Source organism: Stenella coeruleoalba, assembly GCF_951394435.1.
Source record: "Stenella coeruleoalba genome assembly, chromosome: 1".
NCBI lineage: Eukaryota > Metazoa > Chordata > Mammalia > Artiodactyla > Delphinidae > Stenella > Stenella coeruleoalba.
Genome location: NC_137169.1, coordinates 166,333,004 through 166,353,656, shown reverse-complemented (window position 1 = coordinate 166,353,656; position 20,653 = coordinate 166,333,004). Strand labels below are relative to the sequence as shown.

General features: G+C 43.6%; 1 protein-coding gene across 1 annotated transcript in view; it reads left to right on the top strand.

Moving 5' to 3' along the window:
* The window catches only part of KCNH1 (potassium voltage-gated channel subfamily H member 1), a gene marked incomplete at its 5' end in the record, with an annotated part of 382,492 nt that overhangs the window by 277,659 nt on the left and 84,180 nt on the right, over positions 1–20,653 (top strand). Inside the window, one exon of the mRNA XM_079928220.1 lies at positions 15,728–15,924. Coding sequence (XP_079784346.1) covers positions 15,728–15,924 — 197 coding nt within the window. The remainder of the gene's footprint in view (positions 1–15,727; positions 15,925–20,653) is intronic.

The following is a 20,653-nucleotide window of genomic DNA, read 5'->3' as shown; positions in this document are numbered from 1 at the left end:
GTGCAAGTATCCAGTGGGAGATTCTATGGACTCAGAAGAGAGATCGAAGCTCGAGGTATAAACCTGGGGATCACTGAGATCCGGGTGACAACTGAAGCTAAGGGAGAGGCTGAGAAAACTCAAGGAGGGAGAGGAGGGTAAGAAGCAACAAGGTCTAGAGCAGAGCCCCAAGGAATACCAGTTAATATAGGACACATGTAGGAGTCCGAGATGGACCGCCATCAGAGGGGGAGAGGCCAGGAGAGTGGGATGTCACAGAAGCCAAGGAGGGGCAGAAAAGGGCATTCTCAGATGCTACAGAACCACATTTCAGTGACTAGAAGATGCCACGGATGATAAGACACACCAGTATTCTATGGCCCACTGAGAAACAATGCTGCCGATTAAACTGTGACATATCATTGATTGTAAGGCATCTTCTGATTTCAGAGATAAAAAATGCTAAACGACTTAAGTGTATCTTAGAATCAAAGAGCTTTAATATGTTGAGGACTAAAAACTATCTTTTAGGCTGTTATCAGGAAAAGAGTTATTGACCACGGTGAGAGTAATGTTGAGTATAGGGTCAGAAGCAAGATTAGAGGAGCCTGAGAAATGAAGAGGGTGGGAGTTGGGTTCAGGGCTGCTTCATAATTTGCATACATCTCTCCCAGAGTTCTGAACCAAGAGAGAGATAATAAGTAAGATGGGTACCAGTCAAAATATCAACTTTTATTTTTGTGATAAAGCTAATATCAGAGAATATGCATTATATTTGCATCCAATAACGCTTCCCAGTATTAAGCCCCAGGATTACACCCACCCTTGTGTTGCTGACCAGCACAAGCCTACCCCTGTGAGGGTCTGCCCTGTATCTCTGGTGGCAGGAGGGACAGAGAGAACAAGCTCCTGGCAGGCAGATCCCAAGGAGAGCGAAGGGGCTGGCCTGCACCCATGCAGGGTCTCCTCCCAAACTCATTAATCAGATGAGGGCACGAGGGAGGCCAGGAGTGTGGTGCACCTGAAGCTGTCTTCTGGGCAGAAAACATCAGGAATAGGAACAAATCATTCCCCCCTTGATAGTCAGAGCATGGAGGCAGTGTAAATAACACCGCCAAGAAATTGAGCCCTGAAAGAAAGGAGAACATAGCCCAAACCAGCTTTCTTCATTCCTGACCATCCAGCTTTCCCCCTGCTGTTTGAAGGGATTTCCCTTCTCTTTCATGTATCTGAATTCTCTTGCCTCACTGTAGAAGGCTAGCTCCGTTCCCTTTTTCTCTATGAAATCTCTCTAGTTCTGCCCAGACTAGCCTCCCACATATCTTGGTATTACATTTTTGTTTGTTTTAACTTCACTGTTACATACGTGTAAGTTTTGTCTCATATTGTAAGCCCCTTGAATGTAGAGATGACGTCCTATCTTTTTGTCCTATCTCCCTTAATTGCTGGAACACTGCCTGATCCATAATAGGTCAGGCCAAATTGCTGAACTGGTTTGAATTGTGTGCAGAAGGGTGGTGAGACGTAACCCCATCTTTGGGAACTCCCAATCTCGTAGCTGCCTGGGAGAATCAGAGACAGTTCACATCGCACCTGGTGTATGACGTCACAGATTCTCGTGTGGGTTTCATTAACCAGATATGTGGCTGAACCACAGCATGGTCCCATCCCTAATACAGAGATGGTTTGCAGAAGAGCAGAACAATTGTTCTCCTTTGTACCAACTTCAAAAGAAAACAAATGTTTCTTGAACATCTCTGAACTCTCCTACAAAGCCGAACATGGGACCAAACCTTTCTAGAAGGAGACGCCCCTCTGAGAAGTGGGGTGAACTGCACACCTGGAGCCACGCCTCCTGAGCATCTCCAGTCCCTGCTTTCTCTGTCAACAAAAAAAATCCAGTAAAACATGTTGGCTCAGCACCTGACATCGCAACGCAATCCGGTACGATCTGGCACTTAAAGCTGAGCCTTTATTCCTAGTAGTAGATCTTCATGGCTTGGATGGGAAGGCAAATGGATGAGATTTCCACCGTGTCTGTCTGTCTTTGATGTACATTCTCACGTCTCTAAACTGCAGCAGATGAAGCAGAGGTCACAGACTGCCAGCAGCTTTCTTTTTTTTTACAGTGAGAACAAGAAGGGCTTGGTGGTTTCACTACAGATAAGACGAGGCAAAATTTACGAGGTGTCAGAACTCTGCTTAGCTACTGTCCCCCATGGTCTCAGATAATGCAAGGGAAATGTCCATAAGCGCATGCGGGAGAGTTAACTCTTCCAAAATTAGCTTGAAAGCCTGGACTTTAGCACCTTTGGGGCGAGGTACATGGCGGATGCCTGAAGCGGGGTCCCTGGCCAGTGCCTGGCCTCATGCACAGGGACCCCTCAGCAGATCCTGGCCCCCTGTCCATAGTCAGGGCTGGTGTGGGAGGTGGGTGGGTACCACCAAGGTGTTTAGCTCAAGTCGTTGGAGCTTTTGCTCTGAATGTGCTGCCAGAGCCGCCATCGTCATGTCCATCCGATCCTTCAGAGGTGCAGAAGCCCGTGCTTTTTCCTGGAGCAGGTGAAGAAAGCAGATGTGTGTATACCTGCCCCCGCAGAACCCAACACACTGTGCTGCCCCAGTGGACCGTGGACTCCTGAGTTGGCTAGGATGTGGACTCAGCTGCTCCAGCAAAAACCCGAAATAGTAGAAGCTTGCACAAGACAGAAACTTGTTTTTCTCTCACGGAGCCAGCTGTCCAGGCATAGAGGGCTGGAGTGGCGACTTCATGGTGTCAGGCACCCAACCTCCTTCTAGCCTGTTGCTTCATCCTAACGAGGTTGTCACCTTGGTTTCCTGGTCCAGGAGAGCTCACATCTTGTTCCAGCCAGGAGGAAGCGGGGAGAGGGGAAGGGCAGGGCATGACCCTAGAGGTGGCACACACCCCTCTGCACCCCTCCCCTTTATCAGAGCTCAGACAAATGGCCACATTTAGCTGTAGTGCAGTCTTTCTTCTGGTCATCTTTGTGCCCAGCTATAAGGCATGGGTTTTATTTCCATAAGAGGAGAGAATGGGTTCGGGGAACATGTGGATTCCTAGGCCATGGCTCCTTAAGGTCAAGGCTGTCCCTCATTTATCCTCTTTCCCATCACCTAGCATGGTGCCCGCCCCAGGTAGAGCTCCCTAAATGTTGACTGAAGAGGAGGCTGCTTGAGAGAGGGGATTCAGAAGACAACCCACTGGGAGCATTTCGTGGCCTCTCCCAATGTGGAGGCTGCATGGCAGTGGGGGGAAAGCCGGTGGGTCACGGACAGTCATTTAAACCTCTCTGGAGTCCTCTCTTCTCTTTCAAATGGGGCTGATGATCCCTGTGGGATTTGCTTCACAGGGCTGTTATAGAGGACTCTTCTTTCATTGTGGCTACTAGTTTTTGAGCACCTACTCTGTTCCAAGCACAGTGCTAAGTGCTTTGTTCACATTATTTCATGTAAATCTTAAAACAGCCCTGTGAGACGGGTATTATTCCCACATTTTCTAGCTGAGTGAATTGAGACTGGGAGAGGTTAGGAAGATGCCTAGTGCCTTTGCTTTGTTTATGCATCCAACAACCATTGAACACCAGCTGTGTGCCCAAGACCCTGCTGGGGACCCGGCAATGACAGGGCTGAAGAGTGTTTGCAGAGTGCAGGGGCACACGTAATGGGGAGCTGCTCTGGTCAAGGGTCAGGGAGGAGGTGTGGGTGTAGTTCGAGGCATGAGAAGGAGTTATCCAGACCAAGGAGCAGGGCGGAATGTCTGAGGCTGTGCTGAGATGGCCCGGAGGTGAGCCGGGAGCCGGACTTGGAGGGAGTCTGAGAACCCACTGTGACTAGAGGCAGAGAGTGAGGGGGAGGGGCTGGCAGGGGCTGCTCCAGCACCCAGCAAGGGGGACCTGAGCTTGAAGCCAGCTTGTCTGGCCCTGAAGCCTGTGTTGAGAGCCTCATCCTCCTCAACTATCCAGTTCAGTGGGTGTGCACAGTCTGCTCAGGACTTGCCTGGAGGGATTAATCCAGCTTCTTTGTTATCCCATAAGCAGAATTATCCCAAGGGCCAGGAGAGAGAATGGCTCTCCCTTAGAGCCTCCCTGGACTATGCCAGGATCTCTGCAGCCACATTTCACCGTCCTGATGCAGTGACAAGGCCCCTCTAGTCTCGAGATGGCTTGAGGGCAGCGGACTTCCTGATGCCCCGGAGAGGAGGAATAAAGGCACTAGGGATGGCGCTCACTGCAGTCTGTATTCCTGGCACCTCTCTCAGCACCCTGGGTGGAGCTCCGAGCAGCGTTGGTATCACATGCTCACTGTAGAGTCTGGAAGGTGCTTAGATGAGTTTGCAGCTGAATGAGGAGACCAGGCATTTTCGTCAAAGGATTACAAAATATACTGTCCACACTCATCCCTGCAGGCAAGTGAAGGAGCAGATAATCCAAAGCCTTCTGAATGGCTTTCAGTCCTGCTAAAGAGACATATCCTGTGCCTCAGGGCCTTTGCACGTGCTGTTCCCTCTCCCTGGAATCATCTCTGTGCTATGTTTTTATGCTGGTTCACTGGAACTCATCCTTTAGGTCTCAGCTCAGACGGCACGTCTTCCTGGAAGCCTGAGCTTGAGCCGGATACCCCTCCTGTACTCTCCGCATCATAGCCCCTAACGTGTTAGAATCACCTGAGTCTCTCTCAGCTCCACTGCATCTGTCATCCCACTGCTATACCTCAGCACCCAGAACAGTGCCTGCCAAGAATTGCATGAGTAACCGAATCAGTTCTTTCTCAGTGGTGTGGGCCTAGAAATGGGTGATGATTTTAGCAGCATATGATGACTTTAACTGCAGAATTATGTTTTGCTTAGTACAGGATACCACTGTGAGTGGTCTTTATAAGAGGACATGATAGGGAATAGTGAAGAGAAGCAGCTGGAGTTTCATTTTTGCTCTGACCCCTCTGGTCCGCCAAGCTCACTCACAGCCAGTCTTTTAAAAACGGGGCTTTTTTCTGGAGTGTTCTAAACTCGGTTGCCCGTTTTTGCAACTCTTTAATGTTCAGTAGGCTGTGGATCTTCTCAGGTCCCCAGCACCTCTTGAATTGTCCCCAATCACCCCTCTTAACCCTCCCAACCCCCCCACTCCCATCTTCCTTCCCGCTTCAGCCTCTGCAAGTGGCTGTTCCAGCCTCTGCCCTTCATGGCGCCAAATTGTCTACAGGGTGTTTGTTTCCTCCTGTGCTGGACTCCTTGCAGAGATCTCCCCTCCCTCTCTCCTGGTGCCACCTTAGCCCTGTGTCCCAACTCCCACCTCTGTTTTGTGAATGTTCCTCAGCCCCACGTTTGTACCCAGAGGGCTGTTTATGTCTATGGCAAAAGTGGAGGCTCAGTAAAGAAAGCTGCGTATGATTGGGGGTGGGAGGGCAGGAGGATTAATTATCACAGGGATGTTTGCTTGGAGTTTTAATGAGACTGCCTTTCCTTTATTCCCCCTCCCTTTTTTTCCTTTTTCTTTTCCCCCCAGCTCAGAATATCCACTTAGAATGTCTTTTAGAATCTTAGAAGCTTAGGTTTTAACATTCTGCACCCAGCGCCTCAGTGTAATAAATAAATCAATAAGCTGAGGGTCTCAAGAAGTTTGATTGCCGAGTGCATTGGGGTACCTTTTGTTCTTCGGCGAACGATCATTTCACACTAGGGAACAAGAGATGAATGTGGTTACCGAGTTTGTCCTGGCCTCCGATTCGTAACCCTGACCTGGTAAGTCATTATTCCAGCGATGTGTGTAACTTACAAGCAGCCTGCCAAATGCTCTATGTCCTTCCCTTTTCCCAAGTTATATGTGTCATAACTTTATTTCTCATTTGCCAGAATAGTCTTGGGTTTGTTTTGAATCTGACGGGTCCTCTGACACCACATTCTTAAATCTCACTAACAGGTCATTTATACCAAAAAGGCTGCCTTGACAGCAAGAAAGATTGTATGATTTTCAATTTGGGTTGAAAATCAAATGCAAGTTATGACAACACTGAGACTTCCTAGACCCTACAAGTTAATCATGATGATCTTACCTTGAAATGCCTTTTGTAGTAGGAACTAGTCTCCATTTATTGTTTCTGTCAAAACCTTTGATTGGAATACTCTTCACAGTGGGAATATTGCCATTTCTAAAGACGCACTAATTTATTTCCTGGAGTGTTTCAAACACAATATGTTGGCCCTTTGTTGTATGCAGTAGATATGCTCCTGAAGAGTTGTTTATAAACTGAATTTTTACAGGTAAACTCATATGTTAAATGCACATGAGGGGCTATTATTTTACTTTATGGGTTCCTTTATAATTAGAAAGACTACTCCTAATTCATTTGAGAATGTTCACATATTGGGCTTTGTTTAAATGAAGTAATATTTTTTTCTGATTACAAGATATTACACTTAAATTGAGTAAAAGCATAAATAAGGAAAATCACAATTTGTAAATCCACCTCCCCATCCCCAGGTAACACAGTTAATCTCTTGATATATTTCCACTGAGTCTTTTTTTATGTCCATTCTTATGACATGGGAACATAATGACTACATTTCTAACTGACCCACATTTCCCCACTTCGTGTCTTCAACAATTTTCCCTCATATTTTTTTTTGCAGTGTTTTTTTTTGAACTTTATTTATATTTTTATACAGCAGGTTCTTATTAGTCATCCATTTTATACATATTACTGTATACATGTCAATCCCAATCTCCCAGTCCATCACACTACCATCCCCCCACCGCCACTTTCCCCCCTTAGTGTCTATACGTTTGTTCTCTACATCTGTGTCTCAATTTCTGCCCTGCAAACTGGTTCATCTGTACTATTTTTCTAGGTTCCACATATATGCGTTAATATACAATATTTGTTTTTCTCTTTCTGACTTACTTTACTCTGTATGACAGTCTCTAGATCCATCCAAGTCTCTACAAATGACTCAGTTTTGTTCCTTTTTATGGCTGAGTACTATTCCATTGTATATATGTACCACATCTTCTTTATCCATTTGTCTGTTGATGGGCATTTAGGTTGCTTCCATGACCTGGCTATTGTAAATAGTGCTGCAATGAACATTGGGATGCATGTGTCTTTTTGAATTATGGTATTTGCTGTATGCCCAGTAGTGGGATTGCTGGGTCATATGGTAATTCTATTTTTAGTTTTTTCAAGAACTTCCATACTGTTCTCCACAGTGGCTGTATCAATTTATATTCCCACCAACAGTGCAAGAGGGTTCCCTTTTCTCCACACCCTCTCCAGCATTTGTTGTTTGTAGATTTTCTGATGATGCCCATTCTAACCGGAGTGAGGTGATGCCTCATTGTAGTTTTGATTTGCATTTCTCTAATAATTAGTGATGTTCAGTAGCTTTTCTTGTGTTTCTTGGCCATCTGTACGTCTTCTTTGGAGAAATGTCTATTTAGGTCTTCTGCCCATTTTTGGATTGCTTGTTTGTTTTTTTTAATATTGAGCTGCATGAGCTGTTTATATATTTTGGAGATTAATCCTTTGTCCGTTGATTCGTTTGCAAATATTTTCTCCCATTCTGAGGGTTGTCTTTTCGTCTTGTTTATAGTTTCCTTTGCTGTGCAAAAGCTTTTAAGTTTCATTAGGTCCCATTTGTTTATTTTTGTTTTTATTTCCATTACTCTATGAGGTAGATCAAAAAAGAATCTTGCTGTGATTTATCTCATAGAGTGTTCTTCTTATGTTTTCCTCTAAAAGTTTTATAGTGTCTGGTCTTACATTTAGGTCTGTAATCCATTTTGAATTTATTTTTGTGTATGGTGTTAGCGAGTGTTCTAATTTCATTATTTTACTTGCAGCTGTCCAGTTTTCCCAGCACCATTTATTGAAGAGACTGTCTTTTCTGCATTGTATATCCTTGCCTCCTTTGTTATAGATTAGTTGATGATAGGTGCATGGGTTTACCTCTGGGCTTTCTATCCTGTTCCATTGATCTCTATTTCTGTTTTTGTGCCAGTACCATATTGTCTTGATTACTGTAGCTTTGTAGTATAGTCTGAAGTCAAGGAGTCTGATTCCTCCAGCTCTGTTTTTTTTCCCTCAAGACTGCTTTGGCTATTCAGGGTCTTTTGTGTCTCCATACACATTAAAATTTTTTTTGTTTCTAGTTCTGTAAAAAATGCCATTGGTAATTTGATAGGGATTGCATTGAATCTGTAGATTGCTTTGGGTAGTTTAGTGATTTTCACAATATTGATTCTCCCAATCCAAGAACATGGTATATCTCTCCAACTGTTTGTATCATCTTTAATTTCTTTCATCAGTGTCTTATAGTTTTCTGCATACAGATGTTTTGTCCCCCTGGGTAGGTTTATTCCTAGGTATTTTATTCTTTTTGTTACAATGGTAAATGGGAGTGTTTCCTTAATTTCTCTTTCAGATTTTTCATCACTACTGTATAGGAATGCAAGAAATTTCCATGCATTAATTTTGTATCCTGCAACTTTACCAAATTCATTGATTAACTCTAGAAGTTCTCTGGTGGTGTCTTTAGGATTCTCTATGTATAGTATCATGTCATCTGCAGACAGTGACAGTTTTGCTTCTTCTTTTCCAATTTGTATTCCTTTTATTTCTTTTTCTTCTCTGATTGCTGTGGCTAGGACTTCCAAAACTATGTTGAATCTTACTGACCAGAGTGGACATCCTTGTCTTGTTCCTGATCTTAGAGGAAATGCTTTAAGTTTTTCACCACTGAGAATGATGTGTGCTGTGGGTTTGTCATATATGGCCTTAATTATGTTGAGGTAGGTTCCCTCTATGCCCACTTTCTGGAGAATTTTTTTATCATAAATGGGTGATGATTTTTGTCAAAAGCTTTTTCCGCATCTATTGAGATTATCATATGGTTTCTATTCTTCAATTTGTTAATATGGTGTATCACATTGATTGATTTGCATATGTTGAAGAATCCTTGCATCCCTGGGATACATCCCACTAGATCATGGTGTATGATCCTTTTAATGTGTTGTTGGATTCTATTTGCTAGTATTATGTTGAGGATTTTTACATCTATATTCATCAGTGACATTGGTCTGTAATTTTCTTTTTTTGTAGTATCTTTGTCTGGTTTTGGTATCAGGGTAATGGTGGCCTCATAGAATGAGTTTGGAAGTGTTCCTTCCTCTGCAGTTTTTTGGAAGAGTTTGAGAAGGGTGGGTGTTAGCTCTTCTCTAAATGTTTGGTAGAATTCACCCGTGAAGCCGTCTGGTCCTGGACTTTTGTTTGTTGGAAGATTTTTAATCACAGTTTCAATTTCACTACTTGTGATTGGTCTATTCTTATTTTCTATTTCTTCCTGGTTCTGTCTTGGAAGCTTATACCTTTCTAAGAATTTGCCCATTTCTTCCAGGTTGTCCATTTTATTGGCATAGAGCTGCTTGCAGTAGTCTCTTAGGATGCTTTGTATTTCTGCAGTGTCTGTTGTAACTTCTCCTTTTTCATTTCTAATTTTATTGATTTGAGTCCTCTCCCTCTTTTTCTTGATGAGTCTGCTAATGGTTTCTCAATTTTGTTTATCTTCTCAAAGAACCAGCTTTTAGTTTTATTGATCTTTACTATTATTTTCTTTGCTTCTATTTCATTTATTTCTGCTCTGATCTTTATGATTTCTTTTCTTCTGCTAACATTGGGTTTTGTTTGTTCTTCTTTCTCTAGGTTCTTTAGGTGTAAGGTTAGATTGTTTATTTGAGATGTTTGTTTTTTCTTGAGGTAGGCTTGTACTGCTATAAACTTCCCTCTTAGAACTGCTTTTGCTGCATCCCATAGCTTTTGGATCGTCATGTTTTCATTGTATTTTTTGATTTCCTCTGATTTCTTCAGTGATCTCTTGCTTATTTAGTAACGTATTGTTTAGCCTCCATGTGTTTGTGTTTTTTCCCCTGTAATTGATTTCTAATCTCATAGCAGAGAGGTTAGAAAAGATACTTGATATAATTTCAATTTTCTTAAATTTACTGAGGCTTGATTTGTGACCCAAGATGTGATCTATCCTGGAGAATGTTTCATGGGCACCTGAGAAGAAAGTGTAATCTGCTGCTTTTGGATGGAATGTCCTGTAAATATCAATTAATCTATCTGGTCTATTGTGTCATTTAAAGCTTGTGTTTCCTTATTAATTTACATTTTGGATGATCTTTCCATTTGTGTAAGTGAGGTGTTAAAGTCCCCCACTATTATTGTGTTACTGTTGATTTCCTCTTTTGTAGCTGTTAGCAGTTGCCTTCTGTATTGAGGTGGTCCTATGTTGGGTGCATATATATTTATGATTGTTATATCTTCTTCTTGGATTGATCCCTTGATCAATATGTAGTTTCCTTCCTTGTCTCTTGTAACATTCTTTATTTTGAAGTCTATTTTATCTGATATAAGTATTGCTACTACAGCTTTCTTTTGATTTCCATGTGCATGGAATATCTTTTTCCATCCCCTCACTCTCAGTCTGTATGTGTCCCTAGGTCTGAAGTGGGTCTCTTGTAGACAGCATATATATGAATCTTGTTTTTGTATCCATTCAGCGAGCTTGTGTCTTTTGATTGGAGCATTTAATCCATTCACGTTTAAGGTAATTATCGATATGTATGTTCCTATGACCATTTTCTTAATTGTTCTGGGTTTGTTTTTGTAGGTCCTTTTCTTCTCTTGTGTTTCCCACTTAGAGAAGTTCCTTTAGCATTTGTTTTAGAGCTGGTTTGGTGGTGCTGAATTCTCTTAGCTTTTGCTTGTCTGTAAAGCTTTTGATTTCTCCATCGAATCTGAATGAGATCCTTGCTGGGTAGAGTAATCTTGGTTGTAGATTCTTCCCTTTCATCACTTTAAATATGTCATGCCACTCCCTTCTGGCTTGTAGAGTTTCTGCTGAGAAATCAGCTGTTAACCTTTTGGGAGTTCCCTTGTATGTTATTTGTCATTTTCCCTTGCTGCTTTCCATAATTTTTCTTTGTTTTTAAGTTTTGCCAGCTTGATTACTATGTGTCCCAGCATGTTTCTGCTTGGGTTTATCCTGTGTGGGACTCTCTGCGATTCCTGGACTTGGGTGGCTATTTCCTTTCCCATGTTAGGGAAGTTTTCAACTCTACTCTCTTCAAATATTTTCTCGGGTCCTTTCTTTCTTCTCCTTCTGGGACCCGTATAATGCGAATGTCGTTGCGTTTAATGTTGTCCCAGAGGTCTCTTAGGCTGTCTTCATTTCTTTTCATTCTTTCTTCTTCTGTTCTGCAGCAGTGAATTCCACCATGCTGTCTTCCAGGTCACTTATCTGTTCTTCTGCCTCAGTTACTCTGGTATTGATTCCTTCTAGTGTAGTTTTCATTTCAGTTATGTTATTGTTCATCTCTGTTTGTTTGTTCTTTAATTTTTTTAGGTGTTTGTTCTTTAATTCTTCTAGGTCTTTGTTAAACATTTCTTGCATCTTCTCGATCTTTGCCTCCATTCTTTTTCCGAGGTCCTGGATCATCTTCACTATCATTATTCAGAATTCTTTTTCTGGAAGATTTTCTATCTCCACTTCATTTAGTTGTTTTTCTAGGGTTTTATCTTGTTCCTTCATCTGGTACATAGCCCTCTGCCTTTTCATTTTGTCTATCTTTCTGTGAATGTGGTTTTTGTTCCACTAGCTGCAGGATTGTAGTTCTTCTTGCTTCTGCTGTCTGCCCTCTGTTGGATAAGGCTATCTAAGAGGCTTGTGCAAGTTTCCTGATGGAAGGGACTGGTGGTGAGTAGAGCTGGCTGTTGCTCTGGTGGGCAGAGCTCAGTAAAACTTTAATTTGCTTCTCTGCTGATGGGCGGGGCTGGGTTTCTTTCCTGTTGGTTGTTTGGCCTGAGGTGACCCAACACTGGAGCCTACCCAGGCTTTTTGGTGGGGCTAATGGCAGACCCTGGGAGGGCTGATGCCAAGGAGTACTTCCCAGAACTTCTGCTGCCAGTGTCCTTGTCCTCACGGTGAGACAGAGCCAACCCCCGCCTCTGCAGGAGACCAACACTAGCAGGTAGGTCTGGTTCAGTCTCCTATAGGGTCACAGCTCCTTCCCCTTGGTCCTGGTGCACACACTACTTTTTGTGTGCCGTCAAAGAGTGGAGTCTCTGTTTCCCCCAGTCCTGTCAAAGTCTTTCAACCAAATCCTGCTAGCCTTCAAAGTCTGATTCTGTAGGAATTCCTCCTCCCGTTGCCAGACCCCCAGGTTGGGAAGCCTGATGTGGGCACAGAAGCTTCACTCCAGTGGGTGGACTTCTGTGGTATAAGTGTTCTCCAGTTTGTGAGTCACCCACCCAGCAGTTATGGGATTTGATTTTATTGTGATTGTGCCCCTCCTACCGTCTCATTTTGGCTACTTCTTTGTCTTTGGATGTGGGGTATCTTTTTTGTTGAGTGCCAGTGTGTTCCTGTTGATGATTGTTCAGCAGTTCGTTGTGATTCCAGTGCTCTCACACGAGGGAGTGAGAGCACATCCTTCAACTCTGCCACCTTGAACCAATCCTCTATAGCTTTTTATATTGAAGTATAGTTGACATACAATATTATATGTTATGGGTATACAGAGTAGTGATTGACAATTTTTAAAGGTTATATTCCATTTATAGTTATTAGAAAATGTTGGCTATATTCCCCATGTTGTACAGTATGTCCTTTTAGCTTAGCTTATACCTAATAGTTTGTACCTCTTATTCCCTTACCCCTATATTCCCCCTCCCCCTTCCCTCTCCCCACACTAGTAACCACTAGTTTGTTCTCTGTATCTGTGAGTCTGCTTCTTTTTTGTTTTATTCACTCATTTGTTGTATTGTTTTTAGATTCCACATGTAAGTAATATCATACAGTATTCGTTTTTCTTTGACTTATTTCACTTAGCATAATACCCTCCAAGTCCATCCCTGTTGCTTCAAATGGCAGCATTTCATTCTCTTTTGTGGCTGAGTGGTATTCCATTGTGTGTTTGTGACATGTATACACACACACACCACATCTTCTTTATTCAGTCATCTGTTGATGGAAGCTTAAGTTGCTTAAAGGAGGTAATCTTAATAATAATTAGGCAAGATTACCAATGGTCTACTCTCAATAGTTCTGGCTTAGTTATACCACATTTGATCACAGTAGGAGACTGCAGACCTTGTAAATTCCGCATTTTCTCACTGATGGGCAAAACGCTCACTTAAGAGAACCTGCCCATGAGAGCCACCTCTAGCTCTTTCTCATCTCGTTATTTCAGAGAAGGAAGTGGGGTGCCAGTTCAGAGCTGGGATGATTTTCAGTGTTCTGCTGGAATATTAGGTAAACCATTAAGTAATTTCTCATGGGCCTCTCATCCTAGAATTCTATGATTCTGTTTGTTCTGGTTATCTATTTCTGCTTAACAAACAGCTCCTAAATTTAGTGGCTTAAGAAAGTAATTGTTTCTCATGATTCTGTGGGTTGTTGGCTCAGATGGCTCGTTCTCCCTTGAACTTCCCACGCGTGGTTTCTGTCCAGCATTGGCTGGGGCTATAGTCATCTGAAGGCTCGACTGGGCTGGATGGCCAAGATGGCTTGCTTACATGACTGACAGAGCCTGGCTGTCCCCAGATCACTTCTGTGTGACCTCTTGTGTGGTTTGTTCTTCTCAAAACATGGTGGTTGGGTCCAAGAGGGAGCATCCTGAGAGTAAGTGTTCCAAGAGACACAGGCAGAAGTTACAAGGCTTCTTATGACCCTGCCTGAAAATCCTGCAACATCATTTCTGCCACATTCTATTGGTGAAGGCAAGAGACTAAAGTGAGTTCAGATTAAAGGAAAGGGAATTAGGCTTTGCCTCTTGAAGTAAGTTGCAGTATATGTGTAGGGTCCTTTTTTTTTTTTTTTTTTTTTTTTTTTTTTTTTTTACTGTTTACCATACTGCATGTCAGATAAAGAGCATTCTCTAGGAGAATAGGATTACATAATTATGAAAGGTGTGAGAGGCACTGCAGAGCAGTAAAGAGGGGTTATAGAATGCTCCATATGTATGAATGAATTGGCCAGCCTTTTTGGTGAGAACTCCATGCTAGGGAGCACACACTGAATGAACCTCTCTCCATGGAAGCCAGGTGGTGTCACACTGAGAGAAACATTACCATCCGCTGGCCTCTGCCCTACATTAGCCCACTCATATAACAGATGGCTGAAAAACACCTGGTAAGGGAATTTAAATAACAGTTTTAAAGGCATATTTACCTAAAGGCTACCCCAAGCATGTATCCTATTCATATTGAGTTGGTGAAACCATCTTCATAAATTAGAACTACACATTATTTCACAAACACATAGAGTAATGTGTCCAGTATACTTGCTTTTCAGCTCACGTCATGGAGGTGCTTAGAGAGGGCTGTACCCGGGGAGTACCTTATGTACTTAGGGTGGACACTTTTTGGTGTTTGAGAAAAAGTCAAGTTCTGTCCAGATGCTTAAAACTCTAATTGCCTCCTTAGCCTGAATTAGGGAAACAGTTGCCCTGTAAATCACACTGAGTCGCGGGTACCTGGGCTCTAGCTGCAGAGTGTGGCTGATCTGGTTGCATGGGCTGACAACTCCCTTGAGAGTTGTTAGATTGGTTTTCACCCTTGTTGCATTGTTTCCTTCCCCCCCCACCCCCCTCCCCCAATACTCCTCTCTGGCTCCCTGGGGATTCAAATTTGTGTTTATCTGTGCTGAAAATTTAAAAGCAAGAGAAACAACATTTCAAGCTATTTATAACCAGAGGCTGTGCCAGGAATGAATTATGCTTTGCATTAGACATATGTTAAAACATGGGTTTCTGGGAAAGGTAGGAAGAATATCCCTAGGTGTGAAAAACAGATATTTAGAGGAGATTGATAGAAGTTTGACCCAGAATATGTCTATGTGGGATGAGTACTCCATTGACTTATTATTAAATATATTGTTAAATATAGTCTTGTGGAATACTAGGTATAGAGGATCCTGGAGATGCCACTTATATAGGGCCCACCTTTTTATACCGCCATTAGGGCATTTGGCAAGGGAAGGAACATGGAAGGAGGTATGGGAGAGAGGGTGAGGAATGAGGCACCACGCAAACATAAACCTCAGGGCAGTGGACAGAGTGTGGGAGAAGAGGAACTCCACTCTTGCCTGACTCCTTCCATGTAGGTCATCCTAAACGGGGGAGACACCGCCTGTTCTTCAGCTTCCAATGATGAGTCCACACCCTCCCCATCGCAGCCTAGTGTGCGCCTCTCAGTCCCACTAATGTAGACCCACGGTTCACCTTCCTTCCTCACTTCTCTTTTGCCAGCCGATATTGTGAGAACTCCTACTGTGTGCCAGACACTGGGTGTTAGTGGGGAGATGAGACACAGGAATGCTCATGTTGGGACACAGACAAAAAACAAGTAAATAATATAATTGCAGACTATGATTGATGCTTCGGAAAACCATGGGTGATAAAGAATAACACAGGGCTCCCATTTTGGTTAGGGTGTTCAGGAGGTCACAAATGAACCCAAAGTTATTGGTTGAACTTTGACATATATCCTATGGTATTTTAAAGTTTCTTAAATTGCATGTTGCTAAGGTCCAAATTAAAACCATTTTTGCCTTTTCTGAGCCCAAGCCATGGGATGCCAAATGGACAGCAACTCTGGGAGACAGTGGGAAGCCAACCCCGATAGCCAGACACCTCCTACTGATACTTTCCTCATCACCATTTTCTGTCCTCAGGGAAGGGAGATGTGTTTGGAGACGTGTTCTGGAAGGAAGCCACCCTTGCCCAGTCCTGTGCCAACGTCAGGGCCTTGACCTACTGTGACCTGCATGTGATCAAGCGGGACGCCCTGCAGAAAGTGCTGGAATTCTACACAGCCTTCTCCCACTCCTTCTCCCGGAACCTCATTCTCACCTACAACCTGAGGAAGAGGGTAAGCTGGCAATTTCAGTTTCTTTTCTACCAAGAGCAGTCTCTGTACACTTAGGATAACCACGTGAGCCAGGAAAGTCCTTTTGCTGTTTACTTCAATGGAGCAATTGGTTCTGTAGAGGTTCTGTTTGTTGCTTGCTCTTTGGAGCTTTTGCTATGAAATGAGAGAGAAAAGGATATTGCTAGATTAAAAGATGGATTGATTTTGGTGCAGAAGGGATTTGCTCATGAGTGTGTCTGTGGACTTTTCCTCACTAAAATTCTGACCTTCTAGCATTTTGAAAAGATGAGTAAAAAATGAGGTTGTTAGTCAATAAAATGGCTGAGTGGGACCACTTAATATAAACTGAATTCTCCCTGGCGACTAGGACCCACTAAATGGTGTGAGGCTATTAGCCAGCTGGTAATAAGAATTTTTTTTAAAGATATGAAAATGATTCAGTTGAGTCCAGAAAATAAAAGAAGGAATCTGATTGCCTAGAGAATATTTTGTATACCACTGTCAATTTAACGGACTGAGAAATGATTTGTAGTTTTAAAACCAGAAGATTTCTCATCTGGACTTGTTTCATTCACCCTCAAATCATCAGAATTGCTCCGTCTGTCTCTGCGAGGATTAAAATATGTCTTGTACTCTTGAGGTTTTCATGACTGTTTTTCTTGCATTTCATTTATGTCCTTTAGTTAAGAAGTAGCTCTCAACCTATAGACATCATCTGGGAGGATTGTCATAGGAATCTTTCCAGAAATGACCTCACGATCTGCATCCCCCCCAAAACTGTTCCTCTTCTCGTGGCTGTCTCTATTAACATTGTTGCTGTCTCTATTAACATCTCGTTCCCCTGTCTCTATTAACATTGTCTGTCTCGCCCCGGGGTTCCAGGTTAGAAACACTGCCGTCAACACTGATGCTTCTTCCCTGTCTCCCACGCCTCAGTTTACTCATCAGATCCTGTTGGTTCCACCGATGCTCTCAAACCTGGGTCCACACTTTGCATCCCCCCTCAGGGCTCTTCCTGAGCTCCTGGACCATGGTGCCCCTGATACAGAGTCTCCCCCTGTTCTGAAGCAAGCATAGATTCCAAACACACCCTCCTTCCCTGTGTGTCTCCTCAATGCGGTGCTTCCTCCTTGGCCACTTATGTGACCTTAAAGACTAATGGGATGACATCACTCCCCTCCATAAAGACTTTTTGCACCCACCCTAACTACAGGATAATGTCTGCAAACTTCAGCACGGCTTGTGTGGTTTTTCACATCTGGCCCAAACTTAACCCCCGAGCTCCAACCCCAGCACTCCAACGCCCACCAGGAGAACGGCCCACACAGCTCTGCAGACATGCCACACCCTTTCAGAGCACTGTCTCTCTGCATGGGCTTCCTGACCTGGAATTCTCTTCTCTTCTTCTGTGTGTGACACATTCCTGTTAACCCTTAAGAGTCTGATGAAATGTTTATTTGTTCATCAAATCCAGTACATGCCAACTGAACTAGACTAGATGTATAAAACGGAGTAAAACTCAGTGCCCTAGCTTCAGGAAGCTCAAGTCTAATGGAGACAATCCACACGGGAAGGCTAAGTGTGGTGCACGATGCTAAGTACAATGAGTGTGATTTGTACAAGGTGTTAACGGGATCATAAAGGAGAAGGGCAGATAAAGCGGGAGTCAGGGAGAAAGTATTGGTGGGGGCGGTGATGCCTAAGCTGAGTCTTAAGGGATCAGTTTGCCAAACAAAGAGGAGGGTTGCACTTGGAGGAGCAGGCTGAGTAAAGGCACAGAGAAAGGAAACAGCCTTTTGCCAAGTTCTTTGTACAAAGTTCCAAACGCCTGTCATTGGGTTACCCCAACAATGACTTCTACCTATTTGACATTCCTTGAATTGCACTGCCTTGTGAGTCCCTGCTCAGAGACCTGGGAGGGCAAGGGCTTGGTATCCCCAGTGCCTAACCCAGCACGGGGAATTATAAAAACATCTGGGGATGGCATGGAGAAAGAGATGGGATCTCTGGGCCTCAGTATCCACATCATAAGATGTGAGGTTGTGGCCGATGATTGATGATTTTTATGGTTCTGTGACTGGAAAGCTGGTCGTTTAAATTCCAGTGGGGAATGGGTAGTGGGGGAGAAATGTGCATTCATAGTTCTTCCTTGTTTGTCTGCGAACATGGAACGCTTGCTGGTGATAGTTTTAGCCAAGTGGATTCTCTTAAAGTCTATTTTTTGATGGATTCCTTCTTTTTATGAAAGCAAGTTGATTATGTTCAGCCTTCAGTGTTGCTGATAATATAGGTTGGAAAAATTGCACAGTTTGGGTTACTTGGAGGACTAATCATCTTGGAAAAATTGTGGATCAAGTAAATCTGTCTTAGAAAAACAAGGATGACAACAAAAACAACAGTGTGTCAGCGGTCAGATTGTTTTTGTAAGTGCAGAATGATTGACAGCTCTGCAGAAGAGAAGACTCGGGGACCACGTTTCTGAAGGGCTGTGTGGAGGAGCATTTGGCGTAGTCTGTGTGACCACAAGGTGCAGAGGTGGAACCAAAGCTGTAGACAGTATAAGAAAGACCTCGGAAAAGATCGGCGCTGCCCATTGAATTCAATAGTTGTCTGGTTTCTTGTCCTGGAGGTATTTAGGCATCCCCTGGAGACCCCTCAGAGACACTGTGGAGAGGACTTAGCCATCCAATGGAGAGTCAGATAAGTTGATCTTCAAATGTCCTTCCAATCTCAAGTGCCTATGAGTTTGATATGGATCCGAGAGAACTTTAGTGAGGTCTTTTATATAAAGAAAAAAAAAAGAGGCATTTTGGTATATTCATTGTAGTCTCTCATTTTGTCCTTCTGCGAATTAATGCCTAGTTACATAGGGCAGAGAAGATGAGAACATTACATGCATGAATCATTCTTGTAGCTATTTTTTTCTGGCCAAATGAAGTGTATTCTTGCGGCTGTTTCTATCTTGGCAAAATCGAGTGTGTTATTTGCAAAGATTCCTGAGAACACAGTGCCTTTGACATCTGTTTGGGGAGTTGTTCGGTCCTGTCGATGTCCTCCAGTGCACAGCAAGAACTCTGTGCTGGAGGGTGCCTCAATGAACATGCAGTCTCTCCTCCATTTCACCACCACCCTCATTTCACAAATATGACATTTTATAGAAAGGTCATAGGAAAGAAAGAACCGGAGCCAGAAATGACTCATTGACCAGGTCTCTTCCTGCTTCTCACAGCTTCATAGCTGACCCTAGCCTCTGTATTCCAAGTCTCACCCCCTTATCCCTGAACCCATGTGTATGAGCACCACCCAGCCCTTGGCACTGCTCTTGGGGCCCAACTCATGGAGGACCTGTTACCTTCCTCCAAAGACACCTGAGGTCACAGGCAAGGATGAAGGAGGCAGAACCTGAAGCCTGATCCAGCATTTTGACCTTTGGTTTTCCTTGTCTGTGGGCTCTGAGCCAGATGAGACTTTAGTCTGCATCCTGCTCTGCCACTTAGTGCTCTGCAAGCTCTAAATGCTTCCCCATCTGTAAAACGGGGCTGATGGAAAGGTCTACTTGTAAGATAATTATGAGGATTAAATAAGATAATATTTGCAAAGCTCCTACATACAGGTTCTAGAACATAGTATGTGCTCATTAAACTGTGAGTTATTATTTTGTTTCATCCACTTGACACTCCTTTCTTATCTTACGCTTCTGCCTTTGTGTATACAGGGTACTCGCTCTGCAGAATGGCAGGGCACTTGCTCTGCAGAATGTTCCGTGGGGTGGATGTTATCCCAGGGTTCTCTGCACCTCTTGCATGAAAGGAGGGGCCAGCTGCTCTGGCCTCACTGTCCCTTTAGCTCCTGTCAGTGGCGAGGTCGGCGCACACCCACTCTTTTGGCTAGTTCCATTCAAGGAGGGAAAAATGAGGTTGTTCTGACCTGTTAGGTCAGTCACCAGGGCATCAGTATTTTGCCAAGAGGAAAGCACGGCATCCTTCTCTCTTCTGAGGAGGTGGCGTGTACTTGTTCATGAAAAAAAAGGGGAAGTGGGACCTTCCTCATCTCAGACGCTCGGCTTCCTAGGATGTCAGGCTCTCCGGGCATTTTCCTACAGGCAGTCGGAGCTTTGTGCACTACTAATAGTAACATGATTACCAACTCCAGATACGTCACAATGTCAGTATATGTTTTATGTCAGCTTATTAAATCCTCAGAACAACCTCATGACATTACAGTACCAACCCCACTTCTCAAAGGAAGCAGCTAGGACCCCATGGAGAAGAGAATCACTTTTCCAAGGCCACCCAGCTCATAAGGGGTAGATTCCAAACCGGCACCTGCCCCCTATCTTCCTGATAAGCAGCATTGCATCCTGTGGTGGGCCTCGGTTAAGTGTGGCTCTCAGCTTTTCCCATGTTGGCATTCTTCAGCTTCTGCTTTCTCCCAGTCTGTTGACTTTTCAGGGGTGGCACAGATTGTCTCCAAAATATCTCCAATGGCCTTTGCTACCCTTCAGGACACTTGGAGGATACTTTATTGTACAGTAAATCCCAGTCACATCCCAGGTTGCGAGACATGAGAGGTTTTCCCATCAGAGTGACAGCTACACCATTGGTGGGTGTGCTGGGGAGGCATGGCCCAGCAGGTCAGCTTGGCCGTGATGTTAGTGACTTACTATAAAGAGTACCCGCTTTGGAGTTAAGGACCTGGTTTTGAACCCTGGTGTGACTCCTGATTAGCT